Source organism: Gambusia affinis, linkage group LG08 (assembly GCF_019740435.1).
Source record: "Gambusia affinis linkage group LG08, SWU_Gaff_1.0, whole genome shotgun sequence".
In the NCBI taxonomy this organism is placed as follows: Eukaryota; Metazoa; Chordata; class Actinopteri; order Cyprinodontiformes; family Poeciliidae; genus Gambusia; species Gambusia affinis.
In genome coordinates, this window is record NC_057875.1 from 17,018,829 (window position 1) to 17,042,758 (window position 23,930).

Sequence of the window (23,930 nt, forward strand, 5' to 3'; positions counted from 1 at the left end):
TAACTCTGCATTTGGTGAAATTGGCAGAAAAGTGAAAATGTTTTGGGGTTTTTTGTCATTGGTGCTGGATATATTACAAAATAGACATTCAACACAAAAGTGAAACTGATTTATACTTCGTGGCAGTTTGTTACCAGAAAGCAAAGCTCATCTCTTAACACCAAAGAATACCTAATATTATTGTTTATAAAACATAAGCTCTATTGAAATACTGCTCATCTTCTTAGACACAAGAAATTTATTTTTGGTAAATTTTGCAAAAGTAAAAATCAGATGTTTACTTCATGGCACTCAGTTACCAGAAAAACGTGCTCATTTCTTGGCAACAGATTAACAACAAATATTGTTATTGTTCAAAATTTATACAATTTCTACTGCTCTTTTGAAATACTACTTACTAGTTAACAAGGATTGTGCGTTTGGTGAATTGGGCAGAAAAGTGAAAATGTTTTTTTTGTTTTTTTGTCATTGCTGGTAAATATATTATAAAACAGACATTCAATATAAAAGTAAAAATCTGTTGTTTACTTCATAGCACTTCATTATCAGTAAAGGCGCTCATCTCTTAGCAACAGATTGACAACAAATATTGATATTGTTAAAAAAACCATAAGATTTCTTCTGCTCTTTTGAAATACTACTTATACTACTTATTACTTAATAAGAATTGTACATTTGGTGAAATTGTTATAAAAGTGAAATAGTTTTTTTTTTTCTTTTTTTTTTCTTGTCATTGATGGTGAATATATTATAAAACAGACATTCATCACAAAAGTAAAAATCTGATTCATAGTTTGTGGCAGTTTGTTACCAGAAAAAATGTTCATTTCTTATACTAATTTAATCACAAGTAATACTAGAACATTTCTGAAGAAATTTAAACGGGACCTGCCAAGTTGAGCCCTTTGGTTTAAACCCAAATTAAGGGTTCTGATGCTAAAAATGAGCAACAATGCTAAGTTTAAGAACATCATACAGTCATATGGTACTTACTTCCTTTGCTCTTCTACCACCTTGTCTGTATTAAGTTTTCTGTCAAGGTGGCGTCACTATAAAATTCTGCTCAGCCCTCTTCTGTACTAACTGAGTGTTTTGTCATCTCTGTCGTTCAAACTTTCAGCCATTATTGTCGTTCTAACCGGCAGCTCTGCTCTCTGCTCACTCAATGATCTTTGAGCCCCTGAACAATTTTTAGATAATTTCAACGCTCTTCTCTGCATTGCTATGACAGGCCCCCATAATGTGTGTGTTTTTTTTTTTGTGACATGTTTTATGTCTAAGCTCTTGCAAATAAGTAATCTTATAAATTTAATTTTAAGTGAAAGTTTTTATATCTTTTATAATTATTATTTAATTGGGACAAAAAGAAGACAAACAAAATTAAGTATTCAGTAAAAACAATGAAGCCTTAGAGTCAAGAAGTTGTGTTTGTTTTCCCCATGGACATATTTAAGCCTCTTGAAGATGTTATACAGTAAAATGTGCAAACTTATCAGCAACAATCAGGGACACAGTCTATGTTTCGATGTTTATGTGTGTGTTCATGTATTTATGTGTTTAGAAAGTCGTAATGTGGAACATTACCCCTCTGAGGGTGGAAATTAGAGCACTGGAAGGAAGTATGTTACCATGGGAACTGGGAAATACCCGCTACTCATATCCAGGTCTTTCTCTCAGCCTCATCACTCAGTACTCATCTCCCTGCCCCCCTTCAATGTTCGGCTTTTTTTCTTCCTGCAGCCTTGAAGCTTCTGAATTTTGCTGCTCTTGTTTCACGACATCTCAAGGATCTGCAACTTTCTCGTCTCTGCTTTTGTCCCTTGGTTTTTTCACCCACTCATTCTCTCTTCTTTTGTCCTTTGTCGTTTCAACTTGGTATTCTTCCCCCACCTCACTCCCCCTCCTCTGCTGTCTCTTCATTTTTGCTCTGGGCTGAAGAGTCCCTCATTTATTTAAATGAGGAGTAATTTACAACTCTCCTTGTGTTTAAGTAATGGATGGACCACTGCAGTAAAGCTCACACTGCCCTGCTGAATGCAGAAGGAGCAAATAAAGAATAAGTGACTGACAATAAGTGACAGAAGTTCACATGAAGGAGTGGCTGACCTGTAACATGATAGCGTTACAAAGGTTGAAATGAACAAATATGTGATTTACGGTACAAATAATTTAAACTCTTTCACATTCATATTAGTTGACGGAACATTTTCTAATTGGTTAGATACCAAAATGACCAGACATGCCAAGTACATCCCAGCATCCTCAGAACTGGCTTGCTACCCTATCACAGGATATAAAAGGAAATGGTTTGATCATTTAAAAACAACTACTTGAACCCAGAATTGCAAATATTATCTGATTTTTTTTTCCCTATAGCAATAATATTCTGCTAAAGGGTATACAAATAAAACAACAAAAACAGTTTTCATTCTAAAAATGAAATTCCAGGCTGAGCTTTAGAAACCGTCACACTGCATGACTAATCATTAGTAACTAGCCTGACAGGTCACATACTGACGAGCTGGATAAACAGATAGGATCATTTTAAACATGTAAACCTATTACAAAAAACTATGTAAACATTTATTACTAGAAAATAAATACCAGATCTGGATATTTATTAAATAGTTTCAGGGCAGAAATTTTTTTTTTATTATTATAATCACCAACCCCAAAATAGGTATTCTAGTGCATATTTGGATCATCTTTAGCCCTCTTAACTATCTTTAGTCTTCATGGCGTAGATTCGGGTATCAGAGCTATTGCTAAGATTTTGGGCCACATTGACAAGATAACATCAAACAGTTGCTTCACATTTGTTGGCCAAAGATCCACAATATGAATCAACCATTCAATATGTGAATGTCACCAGAGGCCACTGGAGGACACTGGTGTAATCGCATTGTCATGTTCAAGAAGCCAGTTTGAGGTGAGTTGAGCTTTGAGGCATAAAAGCTCAATCTTTATGTTGGGCTTTCATAGTGGGAAACAAAACTCTGTAGTGTTCAGACAATGCTCAGCTGTTAGTTGCCCCCTACTGGTCAAAGAAAATATCCCTCACCCATTACTTTACCATCCTGCTTTATGTTGTCTATGCCAGATACTGACCCTACGGCCTGTATGCTGGAGCTGAAATAGAGACTCATTGGATTATTCAACATTTTATATTTTACTGTGCAATTTTTGGGAGCTAGTGTTGCTTTTTTATCAATAAAGGACAAACCTTGTCACTAAAACCCAGGTTATGATTTTGCTCTGATCATGGCTGGTCAGGTGACTGCATGGACGAGATGAGAAATAAATTTGAACAGCAAAGACGTTTGTGTGGAACCTCCGCCCACTCCTGGATTAATTTATTTGGTTATTTTTTTGCTGATTTTGAGCTTCTGCTGTTTTACCAAACTAACTTTTATCCTCGGAAGCGGTGTAATGTGACACAGGTTGGCTCCGTGTTTAACTCTGGTCATGGTAATCACTCATAATTAAATATGCATCATAAAATGGGTTCTTGATGCAGGGAAAAGAGATGCAGAGTGGCTTTAACTGGAAAACAGCACAGCCTTTCAGACAGCTAAGTAGTCAGTCTGATAAAAGCCTGCAACAAAATAGTCAATGAAGCCAGTTTAATAGAGAAAGGTAGGCAATAAAGGCTACGTCAGAATATATGGAGGTGAAAGATGGAATGGACCAGCCATATACACACTCATACACACACCAACAGATACAGTGAGGGAGCTGTCAGATTTGCGGGCTGAGTGGACTAAATTGTATTGCAGCACAGCCAAAAGCAGGGGAGAGGGAACAGAGGGGGGAAGAGGGGATTTACGGTGAGATGGAGTGTGGGCTGTGATTGATTAATGCATGTGGGGGCCGTTATTGAATTTACAGAGAAAGTCTCCAGTGCCAAGACTCCAAACAGCCACCAGGGAATAGGGGCTATTTAGAGAACAAGTGCCATCTTTAATACATCAAGGCTGTAGACAGTAAGAAGATCAAGATCTCATAAAACCCTGTAACCCAAAGACCTGTCACACATGACAGTCTGCCATGTTTGTTTAGGGTTACCACAGGTAGAAAGAACTGTCACCTATGTTCAAAAGTTCATTTCTGATTAAAAAAAAAATTAAAAAATTCAAGGATGTCTCTTAGTGGGATTTGTAGTGGAATATCTTTCATTTCCTGTTTTTTCCCCCTTCATAAGTGCTATTCAGTAGATGAAATAATCTCATTTACTGGTACAATTAATCAGTAACAAGAATCCTCATCCTCTTATTTTCAGATTTTACCCATAATGACATAATAAAAATGATCTAGTCTTTACAAAGTTTGAAATAATTTAAGTCTGAGCTCAAGTGTTTGTAAAAGTAACAATTTCATATCATCACATGTTGAAGCAGTAGGGTGAAAAATCTTTCAACGGTTGTGTTTGGCCTAAGCCAAGACAGCAGAGGAATAAGTCACTCATAACTAAATGAAATCTATCAGGTCTATTGGACACTAAGATTATTCCAGGACTGGACATCCCAGCAAATTCACCCAAAGGTCAGACTGTGAAATGCACTGTGCTGAGAAATTGCCACTGATACACCAACCAAAAAAAGGAAGAAAATCAAAGGAGATTCATGCTGGTCTTAATACACCTCAGTTAGCATGATAAGTGGTTATTTTAAAGATAAAACTATCCACTATTCAACAAAGACAGGCAGGATGACTTTGGCCTGCACTGCTGCATTTAAAAGAAACAAGATCTCAGATAAGATCGTAGTAGAGATGCTTGGTCCTAATCTACAGGATCATGGTTGATGTAGCAAATTAGCACAAATACCTGGTATCACTTGCCAAGCAAAGAGGTTGAATGGTAAAGATGCAGGCTAATTTTTCCAATCGTGATACCCGAGAAATGTCCAGTCAGTGAATCGACCAAACACTCCTGCACATACCAAAGTATTTTTTGAGAAACACACCTCTGAGCTGTAAAAATACCAGATTCTTTTTATCTAAAGCTTTACAGTTAATCTTATATCTTAGATTATTAAAGGTTCTCAAGAAGAACTCTGCTTCAGGAATCAAATCAGTAAGTTGTTCACAAGTCGAGGGTCTGTTCAGTTCAGTTTGGCAGTCTAAATATAACTGAACCATCATGTGCTGCTTCACGAGGACGGAAAAGTGGAACCTGATGGTAAGATGCTAAGAGTAAAATGATTTGAAAGCAGAAATGAGCGTGACGTGCCCCCTTTCACACAAATGTAGTTACCATTGATGTGCTCTTACGGAGAGCAGCTTAAATCAACTGCATCACTGGAGCCCATCTGCTGGCATTAGAAAGCTGTGTGCAACACTTTCAAGACCTTTTAATTCTGCACTGAAATTAAGATTAGTGAAACCCCGTAGATGGACCATTTTAAAGAGGAAATGTAAATGAAGTAGCTATTACTCTGACCAAGAGTGCTAAAAAGCTTTGTTCACAGGAATTGTAAGTGATTTTTTTTTTTATTTCTCATTTTGAACTCTACTAAATAGGTGGGTTTTCTAATGCACCTGTACTAAGAAAGCATTTAGTCAGTTATGAAATCACTAATGTTAGAATTTTCTTCAAATCACGTGGGATTGTGAGCAGCTACTGTTTCATCTCAGGACACGAGGACTGTCTTGCATTTCATGCATTAGAAAAGGAAGACAGCTTGAGTTTATTAGCCAAATTCAAGCTGTTCCATAGTGATTTTCTATTTACATATTTATTTTGTTGGGGTGGATTTTGTGTCTTTCTTGATATTTAATCAACAGAACCTGATAAGGTTTGATTTGGATCATTTCAGAATCATCTTCTAAAGACCAGATCACTTTTAATTTTGTGTAAAATCCCAGATCTTTAAGGTGTGATTAACTGAAAAAAAATTGAAAGGAAAAACCCTAGACAATTTCACAATTTGCACAAACTACTTTGTGTCCTTCGAAGATATCTTTCCATATGAAGAAACCAGGGAAACAGATAAAACTGACAGAAAAGATCTAAAAAAACAGTGTCATATTGGCCTTGTCATGCTGAAAGGAGAAAATGTTCAACAGATAAAACAGACAATAGCGTTTTTACACACTGCTGCTACAGTTTGTTTCTTACCTCAGTGTTTAATTAGGTATAGTTTTCACATCGCCTGGCAATAACAACTCTAGAGGTGGTTTTCTTCTCACGGAAGAGAAGAACAATGACATGTCATCTATACCTTAAAACGAGTGTACTTGTGAACATGCTGATGCAGGCATTTTGTGATTTATTAGGATGAAACTTTCTCCTGCTATATTAATCTAAGAGAGAAGATGTTTTTTTCTACAGGCAGCCCACCCAAACAAGCCATACTCAGATTTCACTTTATCACACAAGGTGATACAGCTGATATACTGTTTGATGTTCATGCTGTGAATTATGGACAAATACTTGCCCTTTATGCTTCTACTGAGTTGGTTGATCACACAGACGATGATCCAGGATTCCACATAAGTTTCATTTAAAACTACTAGAAACTTTAAAAAAAGGTATTTTTAGGACATGATAGGAAATTTTGGAGGTCAATGGGAACTCTACCGTATCCAGAGCAGCTGGATGTTTGCATTCATATGCAAACTAAACTTAAAGCAACAATTTAGGGCCAGCAGGTTTTTAAACTAGAAAGGAATGAATCCATGGAATAGGTTGTAGCTTTTTGAATGCCTTCCAGTTAATTATGGTTTTCGTTTACACAAATGAAAACCATTTGTCTTCAGCTGTGCAAAGACAGTATACTGAATGAATAAAGGAAAATGGGGGCAGGGAGGGACACCTTGATGAATTTGTGCATTTAGGATTTTTAAAAAGAAAATAAAAACCTTCCAGCTCTATTGAAAATATAAATTTCCTCAAAACAGAGCCAGCCTTGTGTTTCCATCAAGGTATTTTGTTTTACCCACCTCTCTATCCTTTGCAACATTTCTATTATCTTTCTTTTATTGCTTTATAATCTGCCCAGTATCTCACTCAACCCTTTATATTCTCCTTTCTTATTTTGTTCTCAATCAACTGCAGCTTCTCCTGCTTTTATTGCTTCCCTTCCCAGATGGGCTTCTTAGAGGGATTAGGAGAAGGACAGGAGACAGTGTGTGTGATTGAGTCCACCTACTTCACTCCTGTCAGATAGCTCACTGCTTACCAGCGTCCACTATAAAATGGAAATGTTAATCCATTTCTGCAGTTGCAGTTCAACAGTGTCTTTGCATCCACTGTTTACGGTTGGATTTACAGTAATTATAATCCCTTGCTCCTTGATCCAACTCAAAGCGCCTCGTTTCTATGGAGGCGGTGAGGGGATGAATGCCTTGACACTTTTTCCTGGTGGAAAATGGAAGGTCAGAAGGACAGTGTGACAAAGGAAGAAGAATAAAATCACACAAAAAGTGAGATAGGCCATGACCTTGTTAAAAGAAAGCCATGGTTAGAAGCAGAAATGGGTGTTACATTAAATCTGAACACTGAAAAGATGATGATTCACTCGGTGTTGGAGAGAAAGGGGTGAAGGGTAGAGGATAGGAAATGAAGAGTAAAATTAAAAATGCTTTTCTTTTGTGTTACATGCCACAACTCTTGGACAGAAGAAATAAACACATCCATTACTACCTGGCTCCACAAGCCGCCCACAGTTTGTTAATCAAACAGATGCACCTGCCTGCAACCAACATTTGCCTTTAATCAGTAAAGCCTGTCTTCTCTAAAAAGAGAGGCTAAAAGGTAGAAGCATAATTCATTTGGTTGATGAGGCATTTTCATGCTGTTGCAAAAGGTATAGGTTATTTCTGAAAGCTGCATTTAATACATTCGTTTGTAAAGTTTGGAAAGCAAATAATGTCTTGCAGACCGGTCACAATCGTCAAACCTGAACGAGCAACATTTCTAATCAGTGGTTCAGTTTTTACAGTTTTTACCAGCTAAACTACAGTTTCGGAGTCTTGAGTGCTTCTGTGTTTGCAGCAGCCATATAAATAAGCACCTAAGACATAGCTGCTTGTTGAGTCTCTATTTACAGACCTCTCTCTCTCACGATGAAAAATCTATAACTGATTTTGATTGGACAGGGGAGAATCAAATGGGAGGCATGTCAAGTGAGTTATCTGCCCAAGTCTGTTTCAGCTCTTTGTTCGTCGGCTTGTACGCAAGTCTTTCTTTACAGGGGATCATCTCTAAAAATGTTGACTAATTAACAGTAAAGCAGAGGAAAAAGACAAAAAGAACCACAATATTGATCCTTTAAATTTTTTTATGATAACAAAGCCAATTTTTAGAACAGTTTAAAAGCATTCTGATGCTTTTCACACAACACAAAAATTAAAGATGACCATTTCAGAAGATAAATCTGATCTTTAAGCGATATTACTTAACCTTGGTCACTGAAGTAAAACGGTTCTCTAAGTGATGTTTTTTTAAGAATATGGTTAATTCATAAAGATTGTTTCAACTTTGGTGTGATAAATTCCCGGAGGGACAAGCAGAACATGGTCACTGATTTCATGAAAAATGAGCAATGAAGCATTAAAGTCAACTGAAAGTCACAACTAAAGTGACAGTATGGGTAAATGTTACTTAAGAACGGTTTCACACCAGATTAAGACCTGTTAATCTCCACAACCTCCACAGCCATTTAAATGAAGTTGGATCCCTTAAAAATGTAAAACTGAAGTCAATGATGATTGGAATCACAAACACAAAGTCTTTAACTGATCTCTGTAATCAGATAAACTAAGTCAAAACCCAGAAGCTATCTTTGACTGTGGGAATACCTCTAAATTGTAACCTGAAAAACAAAACTTTTCGTTCAACCAGTGCAGTCAATTTGGAGATGTGTGCACTACTGTGAAAGTGGGAGCTCCAGTTTACCATGGACTATGATCTACACACAGGAATTGATGTGCACTGAGGGACACATGCATACAGGCTGCTCCTGTAGCCTACAGGATAATGAATCATCACTTTGTCGCTGAAGTTTAGCACATGCTCAAAAAAGTCGAGCAACTGTTACATCAGATGTAACAGAGAGCATGTTGCCTCCCTGATGTTCTCAGAAAACGCTGTGAAGACTGTTCTCATGGCCTGGTGTAAAGGAGAACTAAAGGTTTCTTTTTAAGGAAATACATTTTCGTGTATTTGGCAGAAATTTTCTTAAAAGAATAATTTATTTGTCTTCATTAGGATATTTTATTGGTAAACCACAACCTACACCAGCTCCTCACACCTCCAACAGTCTATAGGAGGTCAAAAGTTTCGGTGCATATATCAGCAGTTGGATCCCTGCTTTGAATCCTGGCCAGTGGGGCTTTTGCTCTTCTATTCTCCCCGCATTTTACTCATATGTTCCTCTCCACAATCACTCTGTAATAATGGAAGGGGAAAATATGCCAAATAATAAAAACAGTGTTTTTGTGTCTGTGGCCATGACAACAAGGCAATTTAGTCCACCTCTCACAGCTTCCCGGCGGCTAATGGGAAGCTATAAGTGGCTGGACTGCTGCGGGCAAAAGCGCAATATGTGATTATCACAATGGCCTCCTGCAGATAGAAGATCTGGGGCCAGAGGCAAACACCATGTGCTTGAAGAGAATAAAGAAAAATATATAACTGAAACATTTTGGACCATTAAGGAAAATACAAAAAAGTGGTTTTTTTTTTTATTAAGATTGAATGTGAAATGAGAATGTATAAAACATACAGACCAAATGCTCTTCAGAAATATGTCTAGCTTATATAATATTCTTATTCGTGGCAAGTGCAAATAAGTTCATCCTTGTGTTGCAGTTAGGCTCCAGGATGGTGGATCTAATTTTACAAAACAAGATACTGGCTGTGCTTGGCTTTAGGCTTTAACAGTTTCTGCATTTTGAAGTTTAAGAGGACAGATATTTTTGTTATCAATGTTTTTAGCTGGCTTCTTTATCTTAACTAAGATCTTTTTCCCCCCTTCTGCTTTATCCAATGAACCACATTTCTCTCTTAATCATTTTCAGAACAGTGAAACAAGAATCATGTAACGTGCATCATGAATTCGATAATGAGTTCTGTACATTTAAAAAATAATTAGTATAGTAGGTAAAAGTGCTATGAAAACTCGTTTTTAAACTTGGAACAAATGAAAAAGAGACATTTGGTTAAAAATATGCTATAAGAAAGTATGTAAACTCCAGGTCAACACAGACAGTAAGCAGAGTGCCAGCCTCAAGCCTTGAACAAACTCTGGAAAAAAACTAAATAAAACCATCAGGAAATGGGAAACTCCATGTGAAAACATAAACAGATACAAACCAAATCCATGGAGACCAAAATGACTTTACAGTAATGCAAAACAAATTCAAGAAATGCAAACAGGAACAAAAAATGTCAACAGAATAAAAAAAAAAGAACAGCTAAAGGGAGAGACGAAACGAAACTCTGATATGTACAGCAAAGATTTGTCATTTCACATAATCTATTTATGCATCTGTACTGAGAAAAATCCAGAGAAAATGAAATTAGCATCACCCTAAAGCCAGAAGGTAGTATAAAGTGTTCTACAAGCTGAACAAACTTCTCTTCATGAATTCAGTAATCCTGAAAAACCAAAGTTCAAACTAAAAACTAAAATTATCGCAGTGTCTTTGCAAGGATCACATAAATCATGCAGATACTCTACAGTAAGTGACATTGTGCATGCAAGTACATCTGCACTTTGAACATCTGGAACACTTAACATTGAAACAAAGCTGGCTTTTTTTAATCACCTGGTTAAAAAGCCACAAACAGGTTGGATGATTTAAAAAAAAGGTCTTCATTGCGAGTTATTGTTATTTTTTAGAGCTTTCTTCAAGGAAACACAATTCAGTTTGTGTGTAACCACTAATGATTGATTTCTAATATAAAAGGAGGAATTGGTTTATTTCAACCTGTTCTAGTTTCACCCTGTCTGGTGTAGCCACGGCACTTTGCTGTTAGTTTGTGTAATGATGCAACAAAACAGTGATTATCTTCTCCCAGTTTAATAAAGATGATTATAGATTACAGGCCTGCGTGACTGATTATTGCACTCTAAACAGTCAGAGCCAAAAACAGCGGTTGTCGGTATTGACGGACATTAAAGATGCCGGCCAATAAAATGACCAAACTTTGTTTTTAAATCAGCACACCCAATGAATAGCTTGTGAAAGTCTCAGTTTCCTGCTTGACATTTCTAAGGCAAAACAAAATGAACAAAGCTTCACATTTGTCTCCTTTGGGTTTTATTGGTGGATCCTCTAAGAACGTAATTATTCCGACTCACTGAGGAAAGTGTCTCAGTGATTCATCTGTTGCTCTGTAGAAAGTGCTTTTTAACCAGTGTTTGCAAGATCACTGAGCTTGTCTTTTAAAGATAAGCATGATCATTTGCAAGTATTTAATATGTGCAACGAATCTCCTTGAATGTTTGCTCAACACAGATGTCAGATGCATCTGTGCTGTCTCTGCTTTTCTCCTATTTTTAATTGCTTTTTAATACACAAATCAGCTGAAAACAATACATTTTAAACTGATGCAGTACAACAACAGTATTTATAACTCAAACATTTTCATAGTTTTGCAATAGAACCTCAAACTTGAATGTATTATTCTGTAATATTATGTGACACTGGCATATAGTAGAAGAAGAGGACCTCTTTATGGTGTTTAAACATTGCATTGCATTGAAAGTGTGGTGTACATAGACACTCAGTCCTCGGCTCTCAAAACAGCCTATGGTGGTTATGTCTTCTTTTATTTAAGAAGATAAGAGACTTACTTACTTGATTTTTATAAATTACTAAAGCCAAGAAATCAAATTAAGGCCCCATATGTTTCCATGGAAATAAAGGAGAGCCTATCCATGACGCACTCACTGAGATCGCCATTAACTGAGCACCCTACAGGCGGCAGCCAGCGATGCTGGACCTGAGGCTGCGTGCAGTGCAGGATGTATTCATTCAATGTTTGGCTTACTTACTGCGCTCGGGGTGCCATCTGTATCTGTTAGCCTCTGGTGCAGATCAAACGAGACTGTCTGAAAGCAGAAACACAACAACAACAAGAGCAGCAACACGTCAATCAACAGGGGCAACTACAACAGCAGCAGCTAAAAGCACAACAAGAGGTGTCGATGCACAGGATGAGAGCAGAAGCAGACAGAGGGGGACAATGTTTTTAGATTTTTTTTTTCCAAGAAAGGTGGAGAAATGAAATGATCTAAGGCCTGAATAAAACTATCGTAGTAACGATTGATACAACAGCAGAGCCAGGTGGTCTAACAGCACAATGACTGTGTGCAAAGATGACAAAAAAAAATCTCCATGATTCTCCTCCGCTTTGACACTCAGTGACTCAAAAGTTACATAAACCAGTCTGAGCCAGCAACAGTAAGGTTGCCATTACTGAGGTGACGGATGAAAAGCATAGTTTGTGCAGTGCTCCTCAAAGGGTGACTGATTTTTACCCAACACAGGAGGTAAAGGTAAAGAAATGGGGTCTGGTGCTCAAAACACAGACACACACGTGCACCCACGCCTACACACACAGAGATTATGAGGTCAGGCTTAATGTGACAGCACGGTCACAGCTGGACTGAAATAGAAACCGCTTTGTGCTGGTGGTTGTTCAGCACCTAAAAGATTAGTCTCACCTTTAAACAGAATATGTTGCATGTGAGGAACATTGGAAATAGCTAAAACTGTCCAGTGGGGAGCACAGATCCCACAGTGACTCAGTGTTTGAACCAATGGGTGCATTAGACGACCCACACAACAAGGAGTCAACCAGCATCATTCCTGTCTAATTTAAGCATCCTCTTGTGTCTATTCTAGATGTTTCACTTTCTTACAGATTGATTTTTCTCATTGCACAAAGTTGATCTTTCTTTATTGGGAACTTATCAGGGAAGCATCCAAGCACATAGCTTTTTCTTTTATTGAAAATAAATTGCTTCTCAGTGTTCAGCCTACTGTATCCTTTCATACATGCTTCACTAAACCCCAGTAAAACCAAGGCTCTGGTGCTCCTACAAAAAAAAAAAACAACAACATTTTCCTGTTTGCGCCCCCTGGAGAGCAATAAATAATAGTAGTTTGCAAACCAAGAACATGAAAGACAGAAGGAGAATCTAAGAGCGACACCCAGCAACAGAGGCAGCATGAATTTACCTTTTTAGCAGGCAACAGGATTTCCAGCGTGTTATCAGAGCAGCAGTGCCAATGCAGGGCACTATTTTCATCCTGCCAGATCCAACATCACTCAGTGTGTGGCTGGATGATTATTCATTCGGTAAACAATTTGTGATTCAGTCTGACACAGTGTGATATTATCATTTCCTCTTCCAGACACCTGCATAGTGTCAATACGAAGATCCGAGCTGTTGCATGAACAGCAGGACAAAAACACTTTTATGATGCCTTTGTGAAACCTTACTTTACTCTCATATCCTTTCTACAGTACTTTTCTCTCTGCAAATATAATCCAGCAGATGTGTGTTTTGTCTCGGATCTCTTATTATTGTAAAGCACAGTGTCAAACAATGAAGGTTTGGAGAAAAACTGATATGCTTGTATAATTTCTACTGCTGTTGACAATGAAACAGTGTCAACATTTCAATTACATTTATCTCCTTTAAATACAATATTTCCATTATAATTTGAATTAATTTTATGTGACTTAAATATTTATCAGTTACTTTGAATTGTGCTCGTGGATCAATTTTGAGGCAAACGTTTGCATTTAATGCTCACTAATGTCTTTACTTCATTTTGAGAGAGTAAAGCAGAAGTGACTGAAGCACGAATAAAATAGTTTCTCTTGTTATGTGTGTGTGTTTTTTTAAAAAAAAGAATATAAAATAAAAACAGACCCTCACTGAGTTTAATCAAATGTAAAAAATATTTTTTCTTCAAGCCACAGTCACTTCAAACAACCAGGTAGGAGTAATGGGCTCTCCGGAGCCTTGGGGGCCACAAGTGATTAAAGAACATCTCTTTAAAGGTGTTTCAATCATTGCTGCCAAAATTGAGGTCACTGGACTGTGGGAGATTGTTTTATTTAAACCTGAGTCATTTGTTGTATGAAATCACAGTTGGGCTTCAGGCTGAAGGCTTATTCTAACAAGGGAATGAAAAAACATGTTCTCTTCCTCTTCCAGATCTTCGTCCTCATGCTCCCCCTGGGCAGCATAATGTGTTTTGTTATTCTTTGCTCTTTCTGTCGTAGCTGCTTCCTTTTGCGAAGCGAGCCGAGTGAGCTAAGGATCCATTAGGCTTAAAAGGCTCAGTACAGAAAAAAGAGAAGGGGATGAAGGATGTAAGGCTGGACAATGAGGAAGATGAGGTTGTGTCTTGAATTGTGGATGTGTCTCAGGAAAAAGATGAAGGGAAATAGTTAACTACATTTCTTTTTTTGGAACTCCTCCTCCCTTTATCCTTCCCTCTTAATAAAAAAAAAAATCCCAATTTATTCGCCCACTCATTTACCATCTCCACACCTTCTCTCTCCTCATCCTGATCTGCTTTCTTCTGCATACAGCCTGGGTGCTCAAATTTTGTTTTGATAATCTTTTTACAAATAAAACTCAAAGCGCAGAAGCTTGTCAAGCGCCTGAGTTTAATAAGGCGTTGAAGTGTTTAAAAGAAATATGCAACATTAGAGTTTAGTCTCATTAGAGCTGAAATAACTTTTACTTAATTTACTCTGAATGAGCAGCAGAAATGTTATGATTAGACACAAACCCCTCTAGAAGTGAAATATGGATGTAAACAATTAATCTTACAGTTCATGAAACAATGTTGTTGGATGGACTGAACTATTAACATTACAGTGGAGTACTTTATAACGAGCTGGACTAAAGTGCTTTACAAGCACACAAGACGAAATTACAAATGTGTGCAAAATAATTTTACGTCGAAAACAAAGGAACTCAACAGACAGAACGGATACATTTTAAACAAAGGCCAGTGGGTAAAAATGGGTCTTTAAATTTTCTTAAAGTGATTCATTTTCTGAACGTATATAATATGGGATTGTTTTGTTGTAAGGCGTTATTATAAAGTTACTGAGACTCCAGTAGCTTCCCGTACAGCTTCACCTTGAATCAGATTCACTTTGATTTGAGGTGACGCCACAGACAGCTGTGCCCAAATGAAGCTTATTTAAACTTAGGTAAGACGGATGGAGCTCTGAGCAACATTCAGCTCAAAGCAACACAGCCTTGCTCTGAAGTTCTGCATTTCATTGGAACGAAAGGTTTGCACTGATGTGTGGCGTCCACTGCATCCTATTACAATCAAGACAGACGCCACAATGTGCAGTAACAACAATGAAGTGTCATGTTTTGTTAATATTGTGGAGTGCTAATGTATAATGTAGTTAAAGATGTTACTAACACATCTCTTCATCTTTATGCTGATGACATAGTTGTCTATCATAATGCAAATACATCTGCCCTGGGATTTGATGATCTTCAGCCTGCATTCGACAGAAACAAGGACATATTTAAAACAAAAATAAAGTTCCTATTGTTCACCCAGCTATTGTCTTTTCTTTATTAGTGAAATATTTCTTTATGTTTAGCTTCATCACAGCATCTGGTCTCCATCGACATCACACTGCCACCCTAAGACGAATAAGTAAAAAAGGCTGTATTTACAACAAAACAAGCCATTTAACAGTAACATATCAAACAGAACATCAAAACAAAAGAGAAAATTGCTGCACTGGACACGGTTATTTCATGTATTATGCGAACCGAGTCACCAATGAAAGCAATTTTGACAAAAAACAACATACAAATTGCAACAAAACCTTTAGGTAAAAATGTGGAAAAACTGAAACATTAAAACACATTTGTGAAAATATGAATTTTACCATATAGAACAGGTGTTAGTAATCTTAATAATTGTAGTTCTTAATTATCTGTTGAAAAACAACATCTTTACAAAATTAAAGCAAAATATCTGAGTTAAATCATGTGTCTGACGAGCCTCATGTAAAGCTATTTATTGGAGTGATACTTGCAGTCGCCACATATTCTTTAAAGCATTTGGGTACATTTTTAATCACTCACAGTTTTTGAAATGAGTCATGTGGGTAGTTGGAGACATGATTTGTATAGGACTGCTTCATAATCTATATGATTTTCTGCATTTTTGATAGCAGAAGGAGGGGCTCCTACAAGGCACCATTCAAACAGGAAAGGGCATCATTTCTAATGCCTCCTCTGTCTGATTGAAGGCTCAGAATTGCACAGACATGCCTGAAACACTAAATAAACATGCATAACAATAAGTAGATTTAAGCTCCTGAAGGTATTGCTGGTCTGTAACAACATTAAATGTATGCACACTCCTGAATTTATTATTGAAAATAATTAGTATGACACCCAGGCTCTCATAATAGCAGCAAAAAGACAAACATTCACATGGTCAGCAGAAATGCTTCTAAATCTTTTCAGCTCAAGGCAAAGGCTTGAGGCCAGATTGCCATATGGGCATGAGAAATGTTTTATGCACACAAATAAGTTCGACTTGACAAATGGATTGCGACAGCTGTACAGGCATGGCCAAAACTTCTTTTGCTGATAGGTTATTTTGCCAACTTTGTGAATTGATTAGACGGAAATTAATTCATTGAAAACGGCCTTGTTAGCTTAATTTAAATAATAATAATAATAAAAAAACATGTCTATATTTGCAGCTTAAGCTGTGAAAGTTCTGTTCTAAAAATTCATATCAGTCAAATTGTACTGATTTATTTATTATACATAAATTAGAATGCTATTAAAGTGAGGTTGATGCACTTAAAATCTCTGTTTTCTTCTGTTTGCAAACAGCACCTCCAAAGAAAAGCATGCAGCATTTATCACAAAATGACCTGGCATGCAGCAAGCTGCAGCTAATTAGATTGCAACTGAAAAAACAGTTGCATCATAAAGAACCATGTAATTAAAGACTCTGTTGGGGAAGACGTTTTAATAAAATCAACAATGGTCCAGCAAACTCCAGAAATACGGCTATAGATTTCTCATTTTCCTCCTCAGGAATACACAAAATCACATTGCCAAAAAAGTCAAAGCTTAAGTGAGCTTAAGTGCATCTGAAGTCCCAGAGAGACGAAAACCTTTGGACAACACGCACAGCAAAGAACCCCCTTCAATTCGGCCCAAGAAAGTCATCAAGGACAGACTGAAAGGCTCTCTGGTTGAGACAGAGTATTTAAAAAAAACCCTCATGTTTGCTGAGGTCTTGTCTGACAATGATCCAGTTAAGAGTCCTGTAGAGAACAATTAGGTCAACATGTTGAAGTGGTGCATTTGACCTTTGTCAAGGTAAAATTAGAGGGATGGACGAAGCCAATTTTATCCCAGTCACCAGTAAGTTGAGATATTTCAACAAGATAAAAAGCAAATAAATAATTTTTGGCATATTAAGCAACAGAAACTTAATTTCCTATAGTTTTGGTCACATAGAAAATACTTTGTCTAGGGAACAAAAAGCTAGCAAGAGTCCAACCAGCTGCAGAAGAAATGTGTTTTGCTACAACTATATAGGCCGTGGCTTCTCACAATTTCTGCTCCTAGTTTTGCTGAAGAACACAGACAACAACCCAACAGAACAGGTTCTTTCAACAATTTGGTGACGATCTGTGTATTTTCCATCAAAATGTCAAAAGTGAAACATAATAATGTGGCTCAATTATAATTTCACTAGAAGTTTGAATCTGTGGTCGAGAAACTCTCTAGATCTCATCTCTAAGAAAGAAAAAAAACTTTTATTGAAAACACAGATAAAGAAATAAAACAACAAACACAGCATTGGTTCATCTTCAGTCTAGATTTTGTCTGGAAGATGATTATTCAGTGTCACAAATTAAACATAGACGGATCAACACTTGAAATACCTACATGAGTTCACACACATTTGGTAGATTTGGTGAGTCTTGAAACCCCATAAAATAATTCATAGCTCTCAATACATAGTGCATGCAGTGCTGCACCAAGATCAGCAGAACATAACAGCCATGACTGCGAATCCAAAAGAATCTAGTTTGATTTGAGGACAAAGTTCAACATATTCTCTAGAATGAATAAGTGTCCTTTTTAAAACTGGCTTTTACTTGAGGCAAAGTAAAATAAAAAAATCACTAGAACCTTAAGTTTACAGACATATTTGAAAATAAATAATGCTTTATCAATTTAGGACTGGGGGGGTTCTGCAAATTCATCCGGAGCATCAATCTAAATAGTTGCCATTAATCTAGAAGACAAACCAATTTGTAATAGTTGTATTTTGTTACCTTATTCTCGAGACGTCCAATCAGCTCCGCCAGGCGATTGATCTGAGCCTCCAGACCTTCTTTTCTCACCTCTACAGCTCCTACAACAAACACAAGATACAAGAAAAAAAAACATCAAAAACCATTGGAATACAAAACACATTAACTCACAAAACATGGTTCTAGTTTGTGATCAGATCTAATGTTGCTGCATCAGATTAATTCAAATAAATGCAGTCACTTGCTGCTGCAATATTAATGTCCTCTCCTCCAGTGAATAAACATCTAATCCATCAATATGTTAATTTATACTCTTTTTTTTAGCCATAACATCCTACAATATAAACGATTTAAGTGATACAGTGGAGGTGCTAGGAATAGTGATACAGTTGAGGTCAGAAGTTTAAATAAACTCATTTCATGTTCTGACCAGCTTTTTCAACTGTTGTTTTTCTAAGGTGTGATGATAATACGAGATATAACCGCGTAGTTATGAAACAAGAATACCTTCCTTCAGATCATCCTTTTGTTACGACTCATGATCAACTCAAAGGTCCAGACACAAAAAGGCTGGTTTAAATCATCTGAACCAGCCTAACCCACCTCCGTAGGTTTTCACAAACTCCTAACCAAATATGTTATGGAGAATATTTTGATGTTTGGGATGGTGTTTTGAAGAAATTACGAAAACATTATTGTATTTTCTTTTTGCCCCAATTTCAGAACACCACCTCTCCAACTAGCTTGTGCTGCTTCCCTTTCCTCTCAGAGACTAATTTTACTTTTCCTCTCTTTTCCCACTTTCTCAACTGCAAGCCTGTTTTCATTCCCTGATGGTCATTGTACAGCAAATTGGAGCTTGGGCTGCCCACTCTTCATTAAAAGCTTTAACAGCCAGTCAATTAGGAGCTTCCTCCTGACATCCTAAACACACGCATGCAGAAGGAACACACTCTTCAGCTGAACCACGGTCTGTTACACGACAGACAGCTGCAGATAAAAACCCAGTGGTCATTTTGCAGAGTTAAAGGAATAAGTGGGTGGATCATTTAAAGAAGTATAAGAAGAATCACAGCCTTCACATTCAAAAGCTCCTTAAAAGGCACAGGAGTATTTATTGATTTTCTCTTCAATTAAACCAAATCTGAGTTATTATACATTGTCTTAATTTAACTTTAGGTGCAGCATTCTTATAAGTTCATATGTTGGTTAGTCAGTCTGTTGCTTTGCTTAAAAATAAAACTTCAGTTGCTCATCTTTTACAAAAGTTCCTTTCCATCTCCAACTGCATCAATTAAGAAGAACTGATGTTTCAGGTCTTATGAATAATTAATTTACATATCATTTTCTATTATTTTCTGTGCACAGAGCCTTTATTTAAATACAGCAAAATTCATAGAAAATCGGCTCTCATTTCAGATGCTGCTCCATTTTAGAGAAAAGTCTCAAACTTCAGTGAAAACACGTCCACACGAGACCATTTTCTTAATCTGGGGTATTTTAAAAAGAAATACCCAACTTGTAACTTGAAGTAAAGTCAGACCCATGACTGATAAATTCACATGTGATGTAGTCAAAGAAAGAGGTAGGATTTCTAGTAAATATTCATGCACTTCTTTTGTTCCTCTCTGACTTTCTATTCTTGTAAGCCAACATCTGTACTTCCTCTGAGGCTCCTGCTGGCTGCAGAAAGAACCCAAAAGAACCTGCAGATAGTTTAGCATAAAAAAACAGATATATCTACTGATTTTATTAAATTGTATGTTAGACTAGACTTTAAAGACACCTTTCTGTGCTTTATGCCACAAGTGCTCAGTCCTTCACATAAAAGTGGTTTTATTAATTTTATTCTGCAGCACTTAACTTCCAGATTTTGTTTGTTCTATTTTCCATTTAAGGTTTTTAGATGCTGATGATTCTCTCTTGTATTCAAGCACTGTACAGATGATCTTAGTGAGAATCAGCTTTTATGTCCTGTTACAAACAGCAAATTGGTTTCAGGTCAGCTTGTTGAGCCTTTCAAAAGCAGGCAAATGCTTTGATTTAAACCATTCAACAGCAGCTGTTGCTGTATGTCGGGTTGCTGTCCAACCTTTTTCAGTCTAAAACTAAGAATCCCTCCAGAATCAACTGAAATGTAGCTGCATCCATCTTCCCGTCAACTCTAATCAGCTTTCTAAGACCCAGTAGAAGAAAATCACCCCTAATATACTGCTACTACCACAATGTTACACAGCGGGGTTTTTTCATCTACTAATGGCATTTTGCATGTTGGTTAAATAGTTCTACTTCGGCCTCATCTGACCATAATCAACATGTTTGTCGTCTTGTTTGTTGCAAACTTTAAATGGGGTGGCTTTCTTTATCTTGACATAAAGGACTATTTGTGGAGTGTGCATGTAAATGTGAAATTAACTCCACCTGGACCCTCGATCTCTACAGCTCCTCCAGATTGATCATCTTCCCCTGCCCAGCGTCTAGGTTTAGTTAAAGAAACGATGCCTTGGTAGGTTTGCAACAGTCACTCCATTTCCTTGACGGATTAAAGAATGATTCGCTATGGCTGGTGTGGCTGTAAAGTGTCAGAACTTGTAACCTTGAGTAGGACTGTGAGTAATTTTTGCAAAGTGCTATAAAGGAAACATTGTTTCTTTATAAACATGCAAACCCGAGTGCATTAAAAGGTCCAGCTCAAAAGGAAACCTCAAGACATTCACAGGTAAAACTTTTAACTTCAGTGAATGCTTCACTCAGAATGGGGATGCTTTGAGGTATGGCACACAATACAGCTCCTCAGCTTAAAAGTGGATATTCTTATCTTGCATATTCTTACATAATTCTCATTTCTTTGTTCTGTTTTTCATGCCGCTTCTCTCTTACCCGCTGCTTTTTTCCCCCCCATATCTCTTAACTGAAGAGTGGATGCTTCACGAACAACTGTAAAAGAAAGGAAAAAATAAAATAGAAAATGTGCACTATATGTGCCACTGCAGCTTGAAAAGAGATAATAAAAGAACCCTTCAAGGCAGCTTCATTTTTGTGCGCTGCAGTATGGAAGCAGTATATTTAGGGAGACGGGATTTGGGAGCAATTAGTCAACCTTCCCTGACAAACACACACCTGTCCGTTCAGAAGAGTTGGGGGGAAAAAAACAGAGCATTATAAACGGACAGCTAAAGGTTAGAATACTTTAAATGTAATCTCTAAAACCAGGAAATGGAATGACTAAAAATTCCATTTTGGAAAATTAAAATTAAATATTAGAAGTATTTATGAGCTCGATTTTACAAATTATGTTTCACAGCAGAAGCCCTTAGCAACATGTTTCAGTGACATTAAATCTCTTCATCAGAATATGAAAGGAGAGCAATAACCTGAGTTCATTGCTGGAGCTTAGACAGAAAAGAGCAACAATCAAGCAGCTCTTCAGCTTTCAAACGTTGCTGATGTTGTCCAGCCGTTCTGCTGGTGAATAGCAGGTAATGTGTTAGGAAATTAGGCATTATTGCTGCTCAGAGATGCAACAATGCCTGAATACAAGGCAGGAATCCTTTCAATTTAAAGCATAATTTGTTCATATTCTATCCGACTGCCATTTATCATGCAGAAAATTAAAAATTAATTTCCTGTGACTGAAAAGTGTGCTGGATGTGTGAATCACAGATGCCCACATGTTTCTCTTTTATAATCTGCGAGGGCTACGTTGGGGAAAACACCACATTATGATAATATCATGCTACTTTGAACACTTTTTACTGTGGGCAAAGTTTTGCTTTGTGCCTCTTGGAACATTGGCTAAATTGAAGGCAGAAACCTGAAAATAAATCAAATTTTCTTTTTCATTATAGCTGTGGGTCATTGTTTTGTTTTTTCTTTGAAGGCAGATACCACAATTACCAAGATAGTCAGTTTCCTATGTCTGCACATAGGAAAGAGGTTTCTCAAACTTTAACAGTTGTGCCACAAAACCTTTTTCAGAATCAAAATCAGAATCACCTTTATGAGCCAAGATGGTGTTCACAGACAAACAATTTGACTTTGATTTTGCTAATACCAGCCTGAAGGTAAAAGTTTGAACCAAACTTCACAGTCATGGACAATACAAGATGTAGATTGTACTTTTTGAGTAGCCATAGGCATTAGACTCTGCTGGATCTCTCCCAAACAGTGTGGATGAGTGAGAACCATCTCAGGTCCAGAGACAGGCTGGTTCTTAGCAGCTGGGCGTGATCCACAGTTCACAAAGTCTGGTTGAGGATGGAAAATAGAGCCAGATTGGGATGCATTTTCTGAAAGGCCACCATTATCTCTGCAGCCTTGAGCGGGTTAAGCTCCAGGTGGCTCTGACCACACTGACACACCAGCCGTGTGTCAGTGTGGTGACAATGACGCTGCATGCAGCGTCATTGTCCTGGATCAGACCAGCAGTCGTTTCATCTGCAAAATTCAGGAGTTTCACAGACGGGTCTGCTGTGGTGCAGTCATTTGTGTAGAGCGCATATGACAATCCAGAGTATATTCCACCTGTAATGTGACGTGTATTATACATTATAACTGAAAAAAAATAATTACCTGGAGGATAAAAAACAAAAAACAAAAATAAAGCTTCAAAGTCCATTTACTCAAGTGAGCCTACTCTTTTAATATGTGGCACACTGATAGTTTGTTTTCGTTCATTTACTTCCAGCGTTCAGTCTTCTTGGGGGTAGACGTAGCATAATCTATGCTTAATTTGGTTACAAAATCCCCACCATTATAAAACAAGTGAATTCAGTAATCAATAATTCTAGAAAAATATTTGACAAAAGTGACACCACCCCAAATATGATTCTAGAGAAGACATGGAGCTGCTCTGCTGTTAAGAGCCGGTTGTGTTTCCCATGTGACTTCAAAGGAAACCAATCAAGTTGAGGAATTACATAAACATGGCTTGTTAAAGAATTTTCTACAGCTTGATTAAACCTAATTTTTTTTTAGAGTAAGCTCCCCTGACAGATGAGAGTTTAATCTCCAGAAAGTTTGACCTGAAAGATTAAAATGTATTTATTTTATATACCAATAATACTCAAGAAACAGGGAAAACATACCGACATTACGTTAAAATTAAACCTGTACATCTGGCAAAAATGTATTTTCTACAGCCCTGATGCCAGAAAGCAGAAATAGAAAAATAATTTAGATCGTCATCATTAGAAAAAAATTCCTAACACCCTCATTAGGTGTGTTTGATGCAAATTTATGATCAGCACATGGTGCTTCTAATTTAATGAGAAAACAGATTCCTGACACAAAAGCCCCACTTCAGTGTCAAAGTGTTTTTGAAAATGCTTCAGAAACTCTTTTTAATTTGCCCTTCAGTCAGATGAGAGTAGAGAATTTTAGATGACATTTAAATACAGATTTGAGGGGCGTGCTGTGGTGGCGTAGGGGGCAGCGCGACCCACACTTGGAAGCCCTCAGTCCTCGATGCGGCCGTCGCGGGTTCGATTCCCGGCTGCCGCATGTCTTCCCCCCTCTCTCTCCCCCCTCCTGTCAGCCTACTGTCATATAAGGGACACTAGAGCCCACAAAATATCTCCTGGAGGGGGAAAAAAATAAAAATACAGATTTGAGTTTCTACTTT

At 37.3% G+C, this 23,930-nt stretch overlaps 1 protein-coding gene across 2 annotated transcripts in view; it reads right to left on the minus strand.

Annotated features, from left to right (window-relative positions):
* necab2 (N-terminal EF-hand calcium binding protein 2) overlaps positions 1-23,930 on the minus strand; it is a 103,405-nt gene that overhangs the window by 22,934 nt on the left and 56,541 nt on the right. Inside the window, exons 8-9 of one of the 2 annotated variants that reach the window (XM_044123611.1) lie at positions 18,329-18,408; positions 12,006-12,062 (exon numbers count right to left, since the gene is read on the minus strand). In XM_044123611.1, the coding sequence (XP_043979546.1) occupies positions 12,006-12,062; positions 18,329-18,408 (137 nt within the window). The remainder of the gene's footprint in view (positions 1-12,005; positions 12,063-18,328; positions 18,409-23,930) is intronic. The other variant, XM_044123612.1, reaches the window with a different exon arrangement.